This window comes from Artemia franciscana, chromosome 8 (genome assembly GCF_032884065.1).
Source record: "Artemia franciscana chromosome 8, ASM3288406v1, whole genome shotgun sequence".
NCBI lineage: Eukaryota > Metazoa > Arthropoda > Branchiopoda > Anostraca > Artemiidae > Artemia > Artemia franciscana.
Genome location: NC_088870.1, coordinates 32,267,855 through 32,291,683, shown reverse-complemented (window position 1 = coordinate 32,291,683; position 23,829 = coordinate 32,267,855). Strand labels below are relative to the sequence as shown.

The window sequence follows — 23,829 nt, the reverse complement described above, 5'->3', positions numbered from 1 at the left end:
ATCAGAACTGACGAAACCAGAATCGGTGGAGCTGGGGACTGGGACTGGAACTGATGAATACTGGAGCGGAATTGGTGGAATCAGGACTGTGGAACTGGTGGAATCAGGGACAGAAGTGGTTGGAAGCAGAATTGGATATCACTTTGTTAAAGAAAAAAATATCTGAAAAATGTCTTTGGAATGATGAGGAGAACCAGAGGGTCAGTCATAGTGTGGCAAGGTAGTGTGAAATCACATGGTTTGTCAAGGAGGGTGGCATGCAAAAATACAAACCATTGGATTTAAAGCATGATTTTCAACAAGAAAATATATGAAAAATGTCTTAGAAATAATGCCTGGTGCCAGACGGCCATTAATAGTGTGGCACGGTGGCGCGAACTGACGTGGTGTATCACGGAGGGCTGGCCTGCAAAAGCACCACCCAATGAATTTTAATAACCATTTTTAACAAGAAAATACAGGAAAAATGTCTTGGGAATGATCAGGGGTGTCAAAGGCTAGTCATAGTGTGGCACAATGGGATGAATTGCCATGGTGTACCACGTTTAGGATGGATTACAAAAACATGAACCAATGAATTTAAAGCATATTTTTAATAGTAAATTATCTGTAAGATGTCATAGGAATGATGAGGGGTGCCAGATATTGTCCACCAAGTTTCATCCCCATGTCTCGACTCTAAGAGTTTTCCAAGATTTTCCAGTTTCCCCCTCCAACTCCTTCCAATGTCATTAGATCCCGTAGGAATTTTAAATGAGAGCTCTGAGAGACTAGATCCATTTAAACGTCATATTTCATTAAGATCCAATCATCAGTTCGTAAGTTAAAAATACCCCATTTTTCCTATTTTTCTGAATTAACCGTCCTTCCACACTCCTCCAGGTGGTCGAATTAGGAAAATGACTATTTTGAATTTAATCTGGTCTAGTTCCTGATACACCTGCCAAATTTCATCGTTCTAGCTTATCTGGAAGTGCCCAAACTAGCAAACCGGGACTGACCGACAGACAGACAAACCGAAAGAAATTGCGATCACTCAAACCATATAAAATAAAGCTAATGGCCCCTATGTATTAAAATTAAGCTAAAAGTAATATTATCTCCAGAACCAAGTACAAACTTGTCACGGGAATAAATACAGTGACGTCAGAGGTTCTTTTTGAATAATTGAGAATTGTCTTTTAGCTTTTGATGGGTTTAGTTAAACTTAATAAATTATACATATTCAGAATCCATATTAAAAGAAAATTCCTTTGATACGTACATTGGAAAAAATTACATCTTCCCGACCGAACAAAAAAACATGATGGGAAAATAAATAAAGGCTAGTTTCTCTTTCCACAGTTTGAACAAAGATGGCGTATGTAGCATGCTTCTCTACAAAAAATTGCCAAATCCTCCCCCAGACTTTTCTCCATTTTTTCAGTTAATTCCTTATGTTTTTTCAATAGATAAATTGATAGAATAAACACAAACTAAAAATCAAACTTTAAAAATTTTTGCATAGCCACTCCCCAGGCTGTTATTCATTTTCTTGTTTTGGCGATATCATCATCAGCCTGAGTTCTGAGGCTAACTCGCAGGGTTTTTGTTTGGACGGAAACTGGCTGCTACTTACTCCTTGATCTGGGTCCCTTATTCCAACCGTTTCGACATCGTCATCCGCTACACAAGGTACCAGTGAGAGTCGAATTGTTGGATTACAACCGATAACCAGTCGTGTTTCTTTTGAACACTTTTTTGTGTTTCATTTGACTGGCTTCTGGTGACGTTTCAGGTGACGCGTGTCCGGATTCCTTCCCAGAACTCCGAATAACAGAACTTCTTGGGAACAAAGCCAGAGTTAATTCAAAGAAAGATTAATTTCGATTTGAAATTCTGTTGAATAGAACTAGCAATTAATAAATGGAGAACATTTTAAGAGAAATGAAAATGGAAAATAAACATGATCGAACTATTAGGACAGAAGATTTAGACATTGGAATGGAATACACGATTATAGGAATGAATAATGTTACAAATATATGTGAATATAAACTCGTTACTACTGTTGATTTTAAAGGTGAAATTGTTGATCTATTTGCTCATAAGTGTTTTGATTCTAAAGCAGCTGATCTTGAAAAGGAATTACAAAAATAGAAGAAGGTATGATTTTAAAGGTTATTGAAAGAAAAAATAAAGATAAAATAAATAATTTAGATATTGATATTGAAATATCCAATAAATATTAAATTATTACATTTTACTGGTAGCATAGGAAAAATAGAATATAATTAAAACCTTATTTCACAAATTAATCGAATTCTTATTTCACAAGACCTGTTTTGATCTTAAAGCTCAGGATAAGAAATTATAAAAATGTCGGAAATCTTCATTTAAAATGACGTGAATTCAATAAAGGTGGTACATCGATGGGGTAATCTAGGTGGGGTCTAGAACCCGTGTTCATGTTGTGAAAGGTATAAAAATGAGACAAAATTTTATTTCCGAGGACCTGTTTTCACGTTGAATGAACGGATGGAAAATGTTCATATATGCAATAATTGTTTTTAAATGATGTAAAATGGACTGAAAATGATTTGAATTGAGTGGATGAGTTTGGTGGTCCAAAAACTATACTACTCCTTTCAAGTGTGCACGTTTTGTGCAAACAATTTCATTAGCTGGTAATTTCGTAAGACATTCCTGAGGAACAATGTACTCTTAAGATGCTTGATAAAATTTTGATAATATCAGACACGATTTTACTGTCATTACATTAATATTTAGTTTTGACCTTATGTAGCATCTTCGGATTCAACTAAATTCTGCATACTAGATTGTATCCCCTGATGTAAAGCACCAAATTGATTTTCTTCCCAACACAACAATTAAATATGCCTTACAAAAATGGTATTGGAAGCAATATACTGATCTAAAGCACCAAATTGCTTTTCTTTCGAACTTGGCGTTTTTTAAATTTTCCATTATTTTGATTTATTTTTTTATATTTCCATTAAATTTTCATTTTCTGTCATCAAAATTTCCTATGTTGATACAATTAGTCACGCCATGGATACATTGATACAAGTGGTCATTTCCATGATTATGTTGATACATGTAGTCAAACCTTGCCTGTGATGATACAAGCGGTCAAGTTAAGTTTAATATTATATGATAAATTCTACTAGCCCATTTGAATTTAAATAAATCGGTTTCCTAAACATGAGGCATTTATAAATTTTAATTGATCTTACAAAATACATTTTGAGTCAACTAGATTCTGCCAACCAGCATCAAGCCCTTATCTAAAGCATCGTATTTCTTCCCTTTCAAAAATGTCAATTACTAGTGCCTACCCGAAATAGTACAGGAAAAAGTAAATTGCTTTCAATTTGCTACAGTTTCACTTTTCCACTTAGAAGGTGACAAAAACTGATCTTCGTCAGAAGGTTCTCAATAACTTTTATTTTTTATCTTAATTAATATCTTTTGAGTCAACTAAATTCTGCATACCAACTTCAAACCCCTGATCTAAAGGACCAAATTTCTTTCCTTTCAAGTATATCAATTACATGTGTCTACCCGAAATTGTATGGGAAACAATAAAGCAATCTCAAGTACCCAATAACTTTTCATTCGAACATGACTTAAATTTTTTTTTTTTTTTGTTAATTCTCATTAATTATATTTTTTACTTTAATTTCTTATATTTTCTCTTTTTTAATTTTTTCTAATGTTAATTTTTATTTTTTGTCATCAATATGCCGATGTTGATACAATGGGGTCATGCCCTGGCTATGTTTATACAAGCGGTCATTCCTATAATTTTATTCATTCAACTGGTCGCACCATTTCTGTGATGGTATAAGCGGTGAAGAAGTAAAGTTCAATACTATATAATAAATTCTACTCGCCCATTTGAATTTTAAAAAAAGTTCAACAAACATATTGTTATGAGAAATTTTCAATTTGATCTTACTTAATATCTTTTGAGTTAACTATACTCTGCATACCAGATTCAAGCCATGATCTAAAACATCAAGCAGCTTTTCTTTCAAACGTGCCAACTCTGTATGCCTACCCGAAATTGTACTGGAAGCAATAAATTGCTATCATATGCTGCAATTTCAGATTCATACGTAGAAGGTCACAAAAAGAACTTATTCACATCAAGAAATTCCTAGCAATGTTTAAGTTTGATCTTACGTAATATTTTTTTGAGCCAGCTAAAATCTGAACATCAGGTTCAAGCTGTAATATAAAGCACCGAATTGCTTTTCTTTCAAACATAGCAATTACGTGAGTCTAGTCAAAATTGTACTGGAAACAATTTTGATGTAAAGCGCTAATTTATTTTTCTTTCAAACAAAACATTTCTTTATTTTTCATTGTTTTTTAGTTTGTTTAATTTTTTTTCAATTTTTTTTAATTTTGTTTTTCTGTCATCACCATCCCCACTTTGATACAAGCGGTCACACCACGTTTATATTGATACACACGGTCATTCCCATTAAGTTTCTATTCTCAGCGCCTTTTTCACAAAGATTAGCAGTCATGCCATGCTTATGTTGATATAAGTGGTAAATTAAAGTTTAATACAATATCATAAATTCTACTAGCACATTTAAATTCAGATAAACCTGTTTACCAAACATGAGGTTCTTCGAAATATTTAATTTGATCTTGCGTAATATCTTTTGACTCAACTGGATTCTGCACACCAGCTTCAAACCCTGATCTAAAACATCAAATTGATTTTTTTTTTCAAATATGTCAATTACGTGTGCCTACCCAAAATTTTACTCGAAACAATAAACAGCTATCATTAGACTCAGATCAATTTTTATCAATGGACGATCACAAATACCTTCTTTTAGTGCATACTAGGATAGGGAGTACTGACCTCTTGTACTCCACAATATCATATGGAGTACTGACCTCTTGTAGTACCTATCCCCATAGTAAAAACCTGTGTTTTATGGCAACATACATGACGATTAGGGAGGGGGTATATTTATGAGGAGAATTATATATTTAATTTGGATTGAGCACACAAAAGGCGTCAACTGGTGTGTTCACTTTGTCCCTTTGCCAGTAATGGAATCAAGTAAATTATTTACTGGCGAAATGTTTCCAAGTTAAGAAAATTTCATGTTGAAGTTCTCTGTTTACTGTTCAATTTTTTTTCACACTTTTGGGTCTTTTAAGCCTCTAAACTTTGTGCTAATAATGAACTAGTCTCCTATTATGTTTTCCTGCCAGTTGCTCATCTTTGCTTTTAATCTATTTCTTTATATGCTGCCGAGGATGGACAATAAAGCTCTTTATTCGACTTGACCATATTAAATTTCAAATGAATCGAACTTCATTTGCTAAGTCAAGTCTATCAAAGTCATTTTGAGTAAGAAGTACCAACAGAATGATAAACGAGTAACACAAAAATGGCCATCTAGTAAGAGTTAATTTGATACATAAATAATTATTTAAGCAAATTAAAAAATTTTACATATCACATTTAAAGAATATTTGGCTGCTATGAAAAATATAGTGAATATAAAAAGAAAAGGTAGGAAGAAAGCTTACCAGATGTGGCACCAGTGAAGAGAACTGTCTTTCCATCCATTCGATTTTTACAGGTGCACCATTTCGTTGTGAATTTGCTAATGATTCGCATTGGGACTAAAATGCAAACACTGATCGAAACTACCGATACTAACAAAGGTAAGCATGTGAATGCGAGGAAACCGCAGGTAAGCTGACCAATAAGGGGTAAATGGCGAATGTTGTTGTGCCAAACCTCTTGGAAGAATTCGAAAAGTCTAAAATGATTAACATTGCACATTTTTGTAATAAAGGTGGATCATTGGATAGTTTCGTCATTGTAGATGGAATGATTTTTTTTTTACTTGAAAACCACTGTCTAGAAGATTCAGCTTAAAAAAAACACAAAAAGTGAAAGTTTGACGGAACTGCTTTCAGCTCATTTATTATAATATAATACTGCACTTGAATAATTTGGCATCTAAATTGATTTTGCTTTGGCTTTGAAGTCAACCTTGCACTACTGTACTGCAGTGCTTAATTACCAATTAATTACCAATTAATTTTGGTAAAATTTTTCTTTATTTATATTTTGTGTTGCTAGTTCGAGCATCTTTTGGCTGAAGACTGATGCAGAAGAAGGATTCCCATTGTGACAGTTGTATTATCATAACAAATTAAAAAAAAAAAAAAAAATCTAAAATTACCTTTGTTTCAACAGTTGGTTAAAATTTCTTTTTCGACTTATCTCTGAAAAAAGGCACTTTGACCCTTTTAAGAGTACGCTAAGCATCGTAAAAAGGAGGGCAGATTTTTCTGTACAAAAAGGAGTCATGAACTTAAAATCTTGTACGTATTTGTTTTAATAAACCAAATAAACTAGATCCGGGATTAAACCTGCTTCTCTACCTGTGTCGCCATAGTACACAGGTGCTGACCTAGAAAAAATCTTGGGGGGGGGGCACTAGACCATGGGCGCCAATGGGATTTCAGGTGGGCACCAAACTGAAAAAAAGAACGAAATAAGGGTGCTAGAAGTGTCTTGGAGGAGGGTCGTCCCCTCCGAACCCATAGATCTGTTTCTGGCCTAAATTGCTTTTAACTCTTTCATTCATCCGATTTCAACCAAATTAGCTATACGGTTAAAATAAATTGATAGACAGAATTATCACACGAAAGCCCTATTGGGTTTCGCTATTTAATTAGTCACAAAACTGAAATTAAGGATTTTCTGAATGGGGAGTGGGTAGGAGCAGTTCAAAAAAAATATTCCTTAACATAAATTAATGTTGTAAGTTGCCTTATCATATCCCAATCATTGACGCCCAGAAACCGTACCCTAAATTTACGGGCCCTTAAGAAAGAAAATAGAAATAACTGCCCAAAAAAGAAAAAAGAAAACTTAATCTGAGAATGAAGATCTAACAAGCAAGTTTAATTATATGATTAATTTTTCCTAAAAGCGAAGTTTATCTTATAATTTTATGACGGAATGATTCGTAAGCTGATTGTGCGAGCAGTTTCATGTCTGAATCTCTAACAAATCAAGAGCGAAATCTTGGGCGCGGGGGCCACTAGACGAAGGGTGCCAATGTAACTCAAGATAGGCACCAAATTGACAAGTTTATTTTAAAAAAGATTTCAAAAAAGAAAAAAGAACGGAATAAGTGACCCAGAAGTGTCTTGGGGTGAGGGTGGCCCCCTCCCACCACATGGATCTGTTCCTGGCCTAAATTTTTTGAACGCTTTCATTCATCTAATTCCAGCCAAACTAGCTTTATAGTTAGAATAAATAGACCGATTAATTTATTCATACGAAAGCCCTATTGGCCCATTCGCTATTTACTTAGCCGCAAAAACTAAAATTAAAGATTTTTTGAGGGTGGAGGGGATTTATTATTAGTCAAAGCTTACCTTTCGATTTCCTGGTATTTTCAGATATTTTACTAAAACATAAGAAAACATTCTTCTATCTCCTTTCACATTCAGCCATCAGTCTTCGTCTCATATCCATTCCATGTTTGTATCCAAATTTTTACTTTTCTCTATTTTGAACTTTTAGCAACAAGGCTACTTTTCAATATTTCATTGTGAATAGACAAATGATTGCGTTACGGTGTATGCTATACCTGTGTTACCACCTTTATGAAACGTGTTTAAGATACTACTTTTATCTTCAACAGGTATTTCCATTTTCGTGAAATAGGGGAAAGTTTTATGTTCGTAGAAGAATCTTTGCAACATTCAAAGATTTTCATGCCAATTTTGCAGATCAAACAGTTCGTGGTAACGAACTGTTTGAGGAGCGACCCGGCTCAATAGCAACCAAAACTCTAAAAAATAGGGTTTTGATATCAATAGCTACATCAAAAGAATCGTATTTTAATGCTAATTTTAAATATATAAGTTTAATCAAGTTTAATCTTACCCATCAAAAGTTACGAGCCTGAGAAAATTTGAGTTATTTTAAAAAATAGGGGAAAACAACCCCTAAAAGTCACAGAATCTTAACGATAACCACACCATCAGATTCAGCGTATCAGAGTACCCTATTGTAGAAGTTTCGAGCTCGTATCTACAAAAATGTGAAATTTCGTATTTTTTGCCAGAAGACAAATCACGGGTGCGTGTATATTTGTTTTTTTTTTTTTTTTTTTTTTTTCAGGGGTCATCGTATCGACCAAGTGGTCCAAGAATGTCGCAAGAGGGCTCATTCTAACGGAAATGAAAAGTTCTAGTGCCCTTTTTATGTGACCAAAAAATTGGAGGGCACCTTGGCCCCCTCCCACACTCATTTTTTCTCCAAAGTCAACGGATCAAAATTTTGAGATAGCCATTTCGTTCCGCATAGTCAAAAACTATAATAACTATGTCTTTGAGAATGACTTACTCCCCCCCAGTCCCTGGGGGAGGGGCTGCAAGTTACAAACTTCGGCCAGTGTTTACATAGAATAATGGTTACTGGGAAGTGTACAGCGTTTTCAGGGGATTTTTTTGGTTTTGGGGGTGGGGTTGAGGGAAGGGAGCTATGTGGGAGGATCTTTCTTTGGAGAAATGTCATTGGGGACCAGAAATTCAATGAAAAGGGCGCAGGATTTTCTAAAATTACTATAAAAAAAAACAATGAAAAAATAATCATGGAAAAGTTTTTTTTTCAATTGAAAACAAGGAGTAGCATTGAAACTTAAAACGAACAGAGATTACTACGAATATGAGGGGTTCTAAAAATACTTTAGCATAAAGCTCGAGGTATTTAGGAGGAGATAAATACCTCGCTCTTTATGCTATAGTATTTTTAGTAATTTCAACTATTTACTCTACGGCCTTTCAGATTCAGGGGTCATTCTTAAAGAATTTGGACAAAACTTACGATTTAGTGCAAAGAGCGAGGTATTAACGAGGGTACAAAACTCCTCATATACATAATAAAAATTTAAGAAGATAAAAGTTTGTTACGTAAGCTAATTCTTCAGTTACGTATGTTTTTTACTAATAAAAACATTCGTTGAAAATTAAAATTTATAGTTGCCTTTTTATGTAACCGTAAAATTGCAGGGCAACTAGGCTTTCCCCACCCCTTATTTCTCAAAATCGTCTGATCAAAACTAAGAGAAAGCCATTTAGCCAAAAAAAGAATTAATATGCAAATTTCATTTTAATAATTTATGTGTGGAGAGCCAAAATCAAACATGCATTAATTTAAAAACGTTCAGGAATTACATAAAAAACTAGTTTTCTTAACTGAAAGTAAGGAGCGACATTAAAACTTAAAACGAACAGAAATTACGCCGTATATTAAATGGGTTGTCCCCTCCGCAATCCCTTACTCTTTACGCTAAAGTTTGACTCTTTGCCACAATTCTGCTTTTTAAAACAATTAAAAACTTTAGCGTAAAGAGCAAGGCATTGCGGAGGGGACAACCCATTTTACATACGGAGTAATTTCTGTTCGTTTTAAGTTTTAATGTCGCTCCTTACTTTCAGTTAAAAAAACTAGTTTTTTTATGTAATACATACTGAACCGGCAGAAGATAAATAATTTATGCTCATTATAAGTTTCAACTTTGCTCTTTACATTCATGAGAAAACTTTACTTTCTGTTGTTAACTGGGTAAATTACCTACGTATAACTGATGAAATTGACAAGTTAACTTAAAGAAAAGAGCGAAAAAAGGAAAAAGTAGGGAATGCGAATGAGAGCACCAAAAAAATCTTGGGGGCCTAAGACTCCTCCCGCCCCTCACCCACCAGGATCTGCCTCTGGTAATACATATACTATGCTGGTTCCAAATAACTTTTACAAGAGCCAAAAATTATCGGAAGGTAAAGAGGGCCCTTCCCATCCCGTTTTCAGCCACAATCCCATCTTGACCGAAAATGACACCAAGTAAAAATTTGAAATACAAAAAATAGAAAATAAAATGTAGGTCTGTAAAATTAGCATGATCCCTGTAAGGGCAAGAGTCTAAGTTGTGAAGAATTGCTAATTTTGTCAAAATTTTAGACAAGCTACTTTTCGCTTTCACGGAGAGGGGCTGGATTAGGAAAATGAAACTCTCAGGGACTGATCTATAGCCTAAAGTATATCCAGGGAAGGTGTTCTGAAGTACCCACTTTCACTACTTCTCCTTCTAGAGGGAACTGACCTTTCATGGCCTTTAAAATCTTTGTTATAATGTCCTAAATTTAGAAGAAAAAACATTTATACGACTTAAAATTCTACTCAAATAACAAGAATTGTATTTTCAAAACTAAAACTAGAGAAAAAGAAACTGAAAACTGAAAATTAAGGTATAGTGTTGTTTTGTCAAAATTGTACCTGTCAAGTAGGTAAATTTCTAAACTTAAAAATCAGAAGAGGGTTAATATATTAACTTGGCAATGCTATCATGGAGTATATTTTTGGCCCTGGATTCACTATTGAAAGTTTCATTTTCCTAATCAACCCCTTTCCAAGACAGCAAAAAATACCTATTGCATTATAAATTTTCATATAGGATCTTCGAATAAATCTTCTAAGAAAATATGCTTGTTCTGATTTTGAGTTCTAGGTTAAAATCTTCGTTAAATATTTACTTTCGTTCCAAGTGCTCTAAAGCAGGGCTTCTTAAACTGTGGGTCGCGACCCCCAGGGGGGTCGAGAGACTACTGAAAGGGGGTCGCAAATATCTGATACTTTTCAATCATTATAAATAAAGTTTTAAAATCAGTATACACACTACATACAAATATAAATACAAATAAAAAAATCATACAAAATACTATTGTAGTATTATTATAACTTTTTTTTTTAAAAAAGTGGCAATCCAAAACTGTTATGTAGGGCCTATAAATGAAAATATGGAAGTAGCATTTAAAATAATAAATACAATGTGCTCCTCGATTTCCAACTGAACCTTCGACATTGATGTCTGGCCGCCGGCGTCAGTGTTTGCAAGATAACTTAGTGGTTATAAGTACCCAGACACCACATTGCCTTACAGCTTACACATACTGTTTGTTCTTCAGTTTGGTCTCAGCTTTGTCTTTGTAGTGACACGTGTCACTACAATTTTGTTTCATAATAATTTTAATTATTATGTTAAAGTTCAACTACATTTCGTTTAATTATTTATTATTATTTAACCATCATGGATAAATGGCTAATTAAAATTCCAATTAATAAGTCTGCCACGCCGGCAGAACCAAGTTGGAGTGCTTCAAATCCGACTTCTAGCAAAACAAAAAAAAAAGAAAATATGACAAATCATATTTGCAGTATGGCTTTACATGCTCTTCTCACAACAATGAAGAACAGCCAGTGTGCTTAATTTGCAAAGAAGTTTTGGCTGCAGAAAGCATGAAACCGTCAAAACTGCAACAACATTTGAATACTAAACATGCAACGTTATCAAAAAAGCCAATAGAATATTTTGAGCGTCTTTTGCAAACATCAAATAAAGAAAAGAACACTTTGGAGAAGTATGTTACTTTGAATGATAAATATCTATTGGCATCGTATGAAGTTTCGTATTCCATAGCAAAAACGAAAAGCCTTTAACTATTGGAGAGCAACTTTTACTACCTGCAGCTATAAGAATGTCTGAAATTGTTCATGGAAAACAGTATACTGCTGGAATTAGTAAAATTCCATTATCAAATGACACTCTGTCCAAAATAATTTTCAGACATTAGCAATGATCAATTTCAACAGCTTCTTATGAGGCTTAAAGACAGCTCAAAGTTTGCAATACAACTGGACGAGTCGACAGACATCCCAAAAATGGCACAGTTGTTACTTTTTGTAAGATATATTTATGAAGGAAGTATTCATGAAGATATACTCGTGGAAAAGATAAATATAAAAAAGAAAATGAGTTTTTTGAAAAAGAAGGATTAAATTGGAAAAAATGTGTTGGTGTGTTCACTGACGGTGCTGCAGCAATGACTGGACAAGATCTTGGTTTTACAGCATTTGCTAAAACTGAAAATGATCATATTACATTTAGACATTGAATGATTCACCAAGAGGAACTTGTTGTTAAAAAAATTGCACTAGAATTAATGTTAAGTTTTTTGATGCTGTCAAAAACTTTATTAAAAGTTGAGCACTTAATAGTCGATTGTTTAAAAATTTGTGCATTGATATGGATTTGGATTATACAAGTTTATTGCTACATGCTGAAGTTAGGTGGCTATCAAGAAGTCGAAGTTTAAACGATTATTAACTTTAAAATATGAAGTTCTTATATTTCTAACAGAGCAAAATTCTAATTTGGCCGATTATTTTCACGATAATTTATGGCTTCTCAAGCTATGCTATTTGGCAGATATTTTTGATAAAATCAATTATATGAATTTATTGATGCAGGGAGTCTGCGTTAATATGTTTATATAAAAAATAAGCTTGAGGCCTTTGTTAAAAAAAAAAATTCTTATATGGAAGAGCAGAGTGGAAAGTGGATCGCTCAAAATTTTTCCATTTACCGACGAGTTAGATGAGAATTAGTAACAATATTTCAAAAAAAGATACTCCTATAACAAAAATTATAGTTAATCATTTGAAGGATATGGAAGTTTACATGCATAGGTATTTTCCCAATGATATCGATACACAACAATGGATTTGCAATCCATTTTCAATTGAAATGGAAGAAATTTATTTTTTAAACTTAAAAGCACAAGAAGAATTTGCTGAATTAACAAGTGATATTACCTTGTGACTTAGATTTTCTCAAGTGCCTGTGCATGAATTTTGGATGGAAATCAAATCAGAATATCCCCTACTATCGGAAATGGCAATGAACAAATTACTGCCATTTTGTACAACATATTTATGTGAATCAGCCTTTTCCACATTAACTTACATAAAATCAAAATACCATTCAACTTTAATAAACGTTGAAAATGTATTACGATCTGCACTAACTCAAATTGAGCCTAGATTTAATTATTTGTGTAAAAATAAACAATCACATCCGTCACATTAGTATTGTTTGATGTTAATAATATGTTTTTATTAAATATTACAAAAGTTTATTTTTTCTATTGAATAAATATATATGTAGTTTTATGTCATTCTATTTATTGTGTTTTATTATGACCGATATCCCGTCAACGTTTCCAATTATATATATGTGAAACGAATGGGTACATATTCTTTAATCCTTATTTTGTTTACATTGTAAAATAGTGCGATATTACGTCTACATATACGGTTAATATATACTTCATTATATGGAGGAGGGGGTTGTTTAAAATTTCCTAAGCTTGAAGGGGGTCGCTATATAAAAAAGTTTAAGAAGCCCTGCTCTAAAGTACATATTACTGGATATAACAAGATTCTGATGATCACATAGTGTTTCTTTGTCATTATTGTAGAAGCGCATCCATTTTTCGTTGACTCTCCTCCTCCATGGGAAATAATCCATGGGAAAAATGCGTAAAGTGGGCTTGCTTACAGGTAACATTACCTATAGAGCAAAGCGTATTAGTCCATGAGCCCTGCGAGCAATGGGGCGAGGTCTGTATTATATATTTATTTAATAAAGCTCGGTTGATTTTTTTGTTTTTATTTAGTTTTATGACTGTTGAATTAATATAGAATGCACACCTCGCCCTGCTGCCCGCGGGGCTCATGGACTAATACGCCTCGCTATATAGGTGATGTTATCTGTAAGCAAGTCGACTTTTCACATTTTTACTCTTGTTGGAGGGGATCTTAGAAACCTAAAAAATGGATGGCTTCTCTAGTAATAGCAAAGAAACAATATGTGATCCTCAGAAGAATCTTGCTATATGCAGTAATACGCACTTTAGAATACTTGGGACGAAAGTAAACATTTACTGCGAATGTTCAAACACAATAGCGGCGTAACACTTTTTTTTTTATCACAGCGCCTTGAAAATGAAATTACTTTTTTAATTGGGCCTCTGCTAAACAAACAAGAGCTAAGAGCTCATATGGCACTTGTGACGAGGCGAGAAGAGCTAAGAACCAAGAGATCATATGGTATGAGCTCTAACAAAATTCTATGAATCAATAGATTGATTTAAAAAGGAAAATAAGAGGCTTAATGCCGGTCAAAATTTAAAATAAGAGCTCTGAGTCACAAAGTCCTTCTAAATATCAAAATACATTAAGATTCGATCACCCACTCGTAAGTTATAAATACCTAATTTTTTCTAATTTTTCCTCTCCCTTTTACCCCCCAGATGGTCGAATCTGGGAAAACGACTTTATAAAGTCAAATTGTGCAGCTCCCTGACACGCCTACCAATTTTCATCGCCCTAGCACGTCCAGAAGCACCGGACTCGCCAAATCACTGAACCACTCCCCCCAACTCCCCCAAAGAGAGCGAATCCAGTACGATTCTGTCAATCACGTATCAAGGACATTTGTTTATTCTATCCACCAAGCTTCATCCCGATTCCTCTACTCCAAGTGTTTTTCCAAAAAGATTTCCCCCTCCAACTCCCCCAATGTCAAAAGATCTGGTCGGGATTTGAAATAAGAGCTCTGAGACATGAATTCCTTCTAAAAATCAAATTTCATTACGATCCAATCATCTATCCGTAAGATAAAAATACCCCAATTTTCATGTTTTCCAAGAATTCCGGTTTCCCCTCCAACTCCCCCGAATGTCACAGGATCTGGTCAGAATTTGAAATTAGAACTTTAAAGCACAAGATCCTTCTAAATGTCAAATTCCATTAAGATCTGGTCACCGTTTAGTAAGTTACAAATACCTCAATTTTCAAAATTACCCCCCCCCCAATTCCACCAAAGACAGCAGACCCGGTCTAGTTATGTCAGTCACGTATCATAGACAGGTCTATATTCTTCCCATCCAGTTTCATCCTGATCTCACCGCTTTAAGTATTTTCTAAGATTTCTGGTCCCCCCAACTGCCCCCCCATAACTTTTGATCCGGTTGAGATTTAAAATAAGATATCTGAGTTACGAGGTCCTTCTAAAAATGAAGTTTCATGAAGATCCGATCACTCCTTCGTAAGTTAAAAATACGTCATTTTTTCTTATTTTTCAGAATTACCCCCCCCCCCATTGAGCGGATCCGTTCTAATTATGTAAATCACGTATGCAAGACTTCTGCTTATTTTTCCAACCAAGTTTCATCCCAATCCCTCCAATCTAAGCGTTTTCCATCATTTTAGGTTTCCCCACCCCAAACTGCCCCCAATGTCACCAGATCTGGTCAGGATTTAAAATAAGATCTTTGAGACACGATATCCTTCTAAATATCAAATTTCATGGAGATCCAATCACCCGTTCGTAAGTTAAAAATACCTCATTTTTTCTAATTTTTAAGAATTAACCCGATCCCTCCATAAGTTTCATCCCGATCCCTCCACTCTTAGTGTTTTCCAAGATTTTGGCTTTCTCCCCCTCCACCTCCCCACAATGTCATCAGATCCGGTCGGGATTTAAAATAAGAGCTCTGAGACACAATATCATTTCAAACATCAAATTTCATTAAGATCCAATCACCCGCTCATATGTTAAAAATACTTCATTTTTTCTATTTTTCCGAATTAACCAGCCCCCCAATCCTCCCCCCAGATGGTCAAATCGGGAAATTAACTATTTCTAATTTAACCTGATCCGGTCGCTGATACGCTTGCCAAATTTCATCGTCCTAGCTTACCTGGAAGTGCCTAAAGTAGCAAAACCGAGACTTTAGGTTTCCCCCTCCAACTCCCCCCAATGTCATCAGATCCGGTCAGGATTTAATATAAAAGCTCTGAGACGCAATATCATTCCAAACATCAAATTTCATTAAGATCCAATCACCCGCTCATAAGTTAAAAATACTCCATTTTTTCTATTTTTTGCGAATTAACCGACCCCCCACTACCCCCCAGATGGTCAAATCGGGAAAAAGACTATTTCTAATTTAATCTGGTCCGGTCCCTGATACGCTTGCCAAATTTCATCGTCCTAGCTTACCTGGAAGTGCCTAAAGTAGCAAAACCGGGACCGACAGACCGACAGACAGACAGACCGACAGAATTGGCAATTGCTATATGTCACTTGGTTAATACCAAGTGCCATAAAAACTTTCAACTGCAATTGGGCTTTAAAATTCTTACAACTAAACCACTTACCGAACTTAAGTTTGAAAGTGAGAAGATGAAAAACACGTAATGATTTCTGTTCATTTTTAGTTTTAATACCACTCTTAATTTCATTGGATAAACTTTCGCTTCTTATTTAATCCTGTTGAAGCGCAATATTTAGCATCAATCTGAGAGTTAATTCTGTGTTTACTGAATATTTTTGCAGAGAACAGCATTTGTATTTTAATCTACACCTAATGGTGCATTCCTATCACTATTCCATAACATAAGTTGCGTTTAACTGATGTATGTCAAAGATTTATGATTGGCTATCTAAAAATAATACACAAATCAGAAATAATTTGATATTCTTAAGAGTAAATTCTTTTGTACTTACATCATTTTAAACAGCAAAATAGAACTAAGTACGAATGCAATTCTCATCCTAGCTTCTTGGTGTTCGGTATGATGTTGCCTTAAACGTATTTTAGACGTTCATTCACAACTCATTGCTGGGATCTATCCAAGGTTGTCACACTCACAACCCTAGTAGAACTTTTTAAAGTGAAAAACAGCCAAACTCATTCATTAGCGTTACTTTTTTACAAGCTTCTCGACCACCTTACGATATAATAATTTGCTAGACTAACATCTATTTTGATCATATTCAACTAAGACTTGTTTATGTTTTGAGAGTGTCACTAGCTACACTAAATATTTTGATAGTGGATTTGGAAAAATACTTGCAATAAAGAAGTACGAACGCAGGAATTTTTCAGGAGGAAAGGGAGCAGGAAATATTAAAAATTCAAGACGATGGACAGCAATAAAATATATAATTATTTGATAATTTGAACAAGAAAGACAAAAAAAATTAAGAAAATGTATAATAGGGGGAGGGGGAGGTCCTATCTTTCTAGAAGCGTGTTGGACGAATTGAAAGATAAAAGTCTTTTAAAAGCCAAGTCTTTTAGCTCCATAAAATGTACTTAAGAACATGTTACACGCCAGGTATATAAGCCAGTATTGACTCAATCTACATAGCATCTGAATGGCCAATTTTAAGAAGGTCATGTGGGTGAAATTGCTGGATCATGGATACTCACACGCGTCATTTTTTTAAAGGAGGTTAGCAGTCGTCATACAGGTATTCAGTTAAATATATATTTACTAAAAGCTTTTGACAAGGAGGCTATGGGCACCAAGGCTTATTTTGAGCCTGGTTTAAGCTATTGTATGGTAGGAGCTAAAATTGTCATCCTTGGATAGAAAGACTTAATTTTGCCGATATGAGTATTTTAAGAACAGATTGTACAAAATATCTAGGAGTATTAATTGATATTAGTTTTAGAAAACATACAGATTATATTAAGTCTTAAACTCGCTAGGAATGTTGGCATTTAAGAAAGTTGACGTACATTTTCCCAAGAGATATTCTAAGAAAACTCTACTATTCCTTAATTCATCCTTATCTGCTACATTGTTGTACTGTTTGGGGTAGTAAATGTCCTTCTCATCTACATCATATTCGAGTTTTGCAGAATAAAGTGCTTCGATTGTTATGCAGTGTTGGTTTTAAAGACTCGGTACAAAAGAGGTAAATAGATTGCAAAATCTTGCCTTTACCAGGGCTTATTACTTTTTACCGAAGCCTTATTTTGTATAAATATTTTCAAAATTGTTTAAAAATATGTTTTAAAAGTTTGTTTGAATTAGGAATTGATATTCATCCACATTTTACGAGACAGTCCAATATAATTCGTCGTCTGCTTGCTATTACTCTATGCATGGAATTGTTTACCTACGACTTTAAGAAATATCGATTATTTTCGTGAATTCTGGTGGGAATTAAAGCTATTTTGCCTTAATATTCATGGTTTTGGTAGTTGAGTGGACCTCAAGTGGAACCAAGATGTTGGTTTTGTTTTAGGCTATACTGGTCAAATGGTTTTAGTTTCTTTTTTCTTTACTTTTTTTGTCTTTTTTAATGTGTAATCTTGTATCGACCAAAATGCAGGGTAGTTGAATATTTTTTTTTTCTTTTCTTTTCTTTTCTTTTTTCATTTCCTCTCCTTTTTCGTATAATTTTTATTTTTATGTGTACTGGGATTGTAAGCCCAAACAAGCTTTGCTTCGGGCCGTTTGCTAGTTTTGTTTATTTATATTAATAAAATCGTCTTTGTCTCTCAAACCCTTGTACTCCTATGCTCCCTCACTACTAGAAGAGTGGGATTTACTTTATACTAGCTGCTACATTTTTACATACTTAAATCCCACTATATTGGCTATTTTACTCTATTGATTCCTAGGAAATTTTATATTTGCCCGTTTCTTAACAAACATTTGTTCGCAAAAGTGAACTAAAGGACCTTATGTGTTTTTTTCGTTCAAAACGATTTTTATTTGAATTCAAATAATTCTAATAAGAAGCCTGACACAGTTAGGATGTAAAGCCCCCTCAAAAAGACTTTTTTTTTTGCTTTTGGGTCTTTTTTAAGATTTCTAATTTTCAGAGTGTCAAAGCTATAAGACTTTGAACATTCTACATTTTTTTTTTCGTTTGAATATGCTCAAAATAAAAGGATCATTAGCCCCACGCACTGAACAAAATTTAAAAATCGCATTTTTTTTTAGCTATTAGGCTAAAATACTTGATTTTGAATGTCCTCCGATATTTCAAGGCGAATTTACATACTCCCTCCAAAACTCCCCTCATTGATTTTTCATTTAATCCAAAATCCTTGTTTTCCTTTTGAGGTAATTCATGCCATTAAGAAGCCTGAGAATGATAGAAGAGTGATATCAGCTATCTATACTGCCCCCAAAAGTCTCTATGCACCCCCACAAAATTTATATATATACATATATATATATATATATATATATATATATATATATATATATATATATATATATATATATATATATATATATATATATATATATATATATATATTACGCTTTACATTGTAACGATACCTTACCTCCACCCCCCCCCCCCCAAGCATCTGAGATACATACAAACACTTCTTTAACCATTAGTTTGAACACGAAATTTTTTTATCAGTATGTTATTGATAGTGTTTTTAAACAATTGCACCTTATCTGAATGATACCCTAATGTAACACAGCCCCCCCCCATCCATATAATGCGTGATAATTACAACTTATATTTGTGAAAACCATAAAACAGCTAGACAGACCTCTAATTAATAGAGTCTTAATAGATTTTACCTTCCCTATTTCAAATTTCTACCCTCTGTTTCTCCCCATTGATCTGAAATGATTCTTTTTTTTAAGTGGTATTAAGAACATAACTGATTCCACTGGAATCCCTGACAAATAAAAAAATACTGTTTTATGCTTCAACAATATGCATAAAAATAATTAATGAGGTTTCCCAATTCAAATTACGCTCTCAAGCCTCCTCCACATTTATTTTTATTCACTTAACATGATATTTTATATTTTCTTTCAAATCCATTTCTGATCTTATTTTGAATTGAATTCTATTGAAATAGTAAAGAAAATGAATTCTAGCAACAAGTGTAAAAGATCGCAAATATCCCAGCTACAATCTAATCATCTTTTATTGGTTTTATGTTTTCTTTCTGGCCTAATTTTTTATTTCAAGTCTCATTTTATTTGAAGAGTAATGAAAGTGAATCCTAGCGACACCGTCAAAGACCTGCCTACACCCCTAAAACAGGTCAAACAACTTTTATTTATATTATGTTTTCTTTCTAGTTTAATTTTCTATTTCTTTCAAGAACGATATTCACTGAACTAATAATGAAATTGATACCTGACGATAAGGTTCTACCTATACCCTTACTACAATATAATCACCTTTTATTTATTATACTTTTTTTCAAGTTGAACTTTACCAATATAACGAGTCTGATTATATTCAAATAGGAATAAAAGGTACCCCCTGCCCTTTTCAAAAAAGGGTAATTATACCCCTTTTTTTAGCTAACACCCTTTTCAACTAACTGATAAATTCAACAAAGCAAAAAATGTTAAGCTCATAATGGGGAAATCGACTCATCTCGAGTCATCAAAACAGAACTCCAGCCTCCCTAGACAGAACAGGTAATTCGACTCTTTCTCTTAACTCTACTTCTTAAAACGGTAAAAAAAATTAAGCGTATAGAGCGGGCCGTTGAGGAGGAAAAGCCCCTTTCATATACGGATTAATTTCTGTTCGTTTTAAGTTTTAATGTCGCTTCTTACTTTCATTTAAAAAAACTTATTTTTTTTATATAATTTCTGGACGTTTTTTAATTAATGCATGTTTTGATCTTGGCTCTCCACACATAAATAATTAAAACAAAATTTGCATATTAATTTATTTTTTTGGCTAAATGGCTTTCTCATAGTTTTAATCGGAAGATTTTGAGAAAAAAGGAGAGAGGGAGGACGTCTAGTTGCCCTCCAATTTTTTGATTACTTAAAGAGGCAACTAGAACTTTTAATTTTTTTACGAACATTTTCATTAGTAAAAAATATACGTAATTTACGAATTAACTTACGTAACAAACTTCTATATTCGTATGTTTTATTGCGTATATGAGGGAGTTCACCCCTCGTCGATGCCTCGCTCTTTACACTAAAGCTTAAATTCTGTCCCAATTCCTTAAGAATGACAAAGGCCGTAGAATAAATAGTTGAAATTACTAAAAATACTTTAGCGTGAAGAGCGAGGTATTACGAGGAGGTAAACCCCTCATATGTGCAATAATTTCAGCTCGTTTTAAATTTTAATGCTGCTCCACACTTCCAGTAGAAAAAATTTTCACATTTATTTTTTCATTTTTTTTAAATAATGCTAGAAAATCCTGCGCTCCCTTCATGGAAATTTTCTTCCCCCATGATAAATTCCTCCAAGGAAAGTTCCCTTAATATATCCCCCTCTTTTCACCCCCCCCCCCCAAACCAAAAAATCCCCCCGAAAACGTCTGTACACTCACAAATAACCATTATTATATGTAAGCACTGGTCAAAGTGCTTGTAATCCCCTAAAACTTGTAACCCCTCCCACGGGGACTGTGGGGGAGTAAGTCGTCCCCAAAGACATAGTTATAAGGTTTTTAGACTATGCTGAATAGAATGGCTATCTCAGAATTTTGATCCGGTGACTTTGGGAAAATAATTAGCGTGAGAGGGGGCCTAGGTGCCCTCCAATTTTTTTGGTCACTGCAAAAAGGCACTAGAACTTTTCATTTCCGTTAGAATGATCCCTATCACAAGATTCTAGGACCACTCGGTCGATACGATCACCCCTGGGAAAAAAAAACAAATAAAAAAACAAATAAACAAGCATCCGTGATCTGCCTTCTGCCAAAAAATAATACGCTAAAAATACGCTGAATCTGATGGTGTGATTTTCGTTAAGATTCTATGACTTTTAGGAGATGTTTTCCCCTATTTTCTAAAAATAGGCAAATTTTCGCAGGCTCGTAACTTTTGATGGGTAAGTTTAAACTTAATGAAACTTATATATTTAAAATCAGCATGAAAATGCGATTCTTTTGATGTAACTATTGTTATGAAAATTCCGTTTTTTAGAGTTTTGGTTACTATTGAGCCAGATCACTCCTTACTACAGTTCGTTACCACGAACTGTTTGATTTCGTTACAAATTAAATAGTCATTCCATTTTCATTATCATTAATTTTTTGTAGTACGATCATTATTTTCTTATTGTTAAAATATTAAAATCTACTGTATTAAATGCCTTTAAATCAAAATCGAGTTGTTGTAGGCATCAAGCCATGGCTAATTGTAGAAAAAGCCAAGACTGATAGTCCGATTGAGTGAGAGGCAAATCTGGCATAAACCCTTATTATCTATCATCCGTCCATGCGTCATTCTTAGGGTAGAACTAAAGTAGACAGTCATAGAACTAAGATAGCCATAGAAACAATAGTTTCCCAAGTGTTTTGTTAAATGGCACGGGTAAGAGGCATAGCACGTCAATTAATTCTTCCCGAATCTAGATTGAGTTTGAGAAAGAAGTTTCATTGACTACTATGGCAACCCATAGTAGATAAATTAGCTAGAAAGAGGTTTTTCAGCCCGAAAACGCCCGCCAAAACAGACCAACCCCAGAAGATTATTAATTAATCATGATCCCTTGCGAATGCTGTGTCGTTTACTAGGCTTTAATTTCCTCGGGGGGCGTAACCCCTCAAGTAGGAATAGAGTAAACCGCAAGGTCCCCAGTCTTGCAGGTACCTCAAAATGGTCAAGGCAACCCTTTACAGAGACCGTTGTCTATAGAAATATTGTGAAGAAATAATGTAAATAAAAATATTGCTTTTGTTCTAAATATTTTTTGTTAACTACAAAAGCACGTAGATGTAACAAATTCCTGAGGTTAATAACATGAACTACTGCAGTGTTATAGAATATGCAATTTTTTGTAAAAAAAATAATTTAAAAGTTATTTTTTAATTGACCGAATCTCATGTAATTTGATTAATTTGGGCAAATAAACAAAATTTTCCTTATTTTGTCTGACAGTTCTTTAGATTTTCTAACGGACACTGTCTTTTTACACAACAAAAAAGAGGCTTTTACAGACATATCGAGCTAGTTTATTGACGGTGCAGCCATTAAGAACATGGAGCGCAAATGCTTTTTGACTATCCATCTAAGACTGTAGTAATTGGAAGCACATAGTCTTTTAGTATAAGATATTTTTGACAAATAACATTTGATGATATGAGAACTTTAGCTTTAAATACTTACTAGACAAAATACCAAATTAAGTACGGTACATATCATGAGACATACTTTTAGACAAACATTTTCTTGCTTCAAAGCAATCTTGCATATCTTGCTCCGTGTATTATTCTGTGACAGCATGGGGATAATTTCGGGCATTGGATGTATTGGTAATAATTCCGTATTATTACGAAATGAGGTATAATTTCGAAATTGGTATAATTTCGTATTATTACCATGCTATTGTAATAGCATGGGGATAATTTCCGGTTCCAGGTATTGGTTCGGGTACATGTTAGTGAAGGTTTTGAGTTTTGAGGGCTTGTTTTTGCTAGGCTCTTTGGTAAGAGAGTGGTAGCAAGAATAATGGAAGTGATAGTTCACATTCATAGTTCCGAATTTAAGTAAACTCTTCTATAATTTTTATGACTATTCTATTTTACTGAGTTGCAGCTTTGCAGCAACCAAATTTAGCTGAAAATACAAAATCCCATACGTATTCTTTTACCAAAAGATGAGCTTGATTAATCTTTAATAAAAACTATTTCCTAAGGTAGGTACAACTTAAAAAAAAAACACATTGAGATTAAACGTACGTTGATAACAATTCACTGTTTTGATTATAAACAAAAATAATACTTCAACAGTTTACCCTTTTGAAAAATCTTTCTTTTCTAGCTGGTGCAATGTCTTGTCTTTAGATTATCAGCTAGGTTTTACGCGGTGTAAGATTTAGTTCTTTGGGCCACGCTAACTTGTGTCAGATCATACTGACCAGATTCAGGGTTTCAAAAATCTTACAAAACCAAATGAAATACAGATTGCCACCAAATAGTACGGGAAAAGGCATTAGATTTATAGGAAACTGGACTTTACAGGGAGGTGGTAAAGAGTGAAGCTTTGAGCAGACTGGGTGTGGAGCAAGAGTGTTATTGGTTAAGTAAGCCTCAAGAGGCTTGTTGTTAGTAGTAGCAACACTCTTAGTAGGTAGGTATAGGTATTTGTAGGCATCAAAT

At 34.0% G+C, this 23,829-nt stretch overlaps 1 protein-coding gene across 5 annotated transcripts in view; it reads right to left on the bottom strand.

Annotated features, from left to right (window-relative positions):
* The window catches only part of LOC136030306 (retinol dehydrogenase 13-like), a 46,883-nt gene extending 27,981 nt beyond the window's left edge, over window positions 1-18,902 (bottom strand). Inside the window, exons 1-3 of one of the 5 annotated variants that reach the window (XR_010618241.1) lie at window positions 7,438-7,845; window positions 5,566-5,801; window positions 767-1,824 (exon numbers count right to left, since the gene is read on the bottom strand). Coding sequence is in view for 3 of the 5 variants with exons in the window: in XM_065709196.1 (XP_065565268.1) it covers window positions 5,566-5,801; window positions 16,479-16,525 (283 nt within the window). In the remaining 2 variants the exon portion in view is untranslated. Of the gene's footprint in view, window positions 1-766; window positions 1,825-5,565; window positions 5,802-7,437; window positions 7,860-16,478 lie in introns of those variants that run through there. The other 4 variants (XR_010618242.1, XM_065709196.1, XM_065709198.1 and 1 more) reach the window with 4 other exon arrangements.
* Window positions 18,903-23,829: the final 4,927 nt, after the last annotated feature.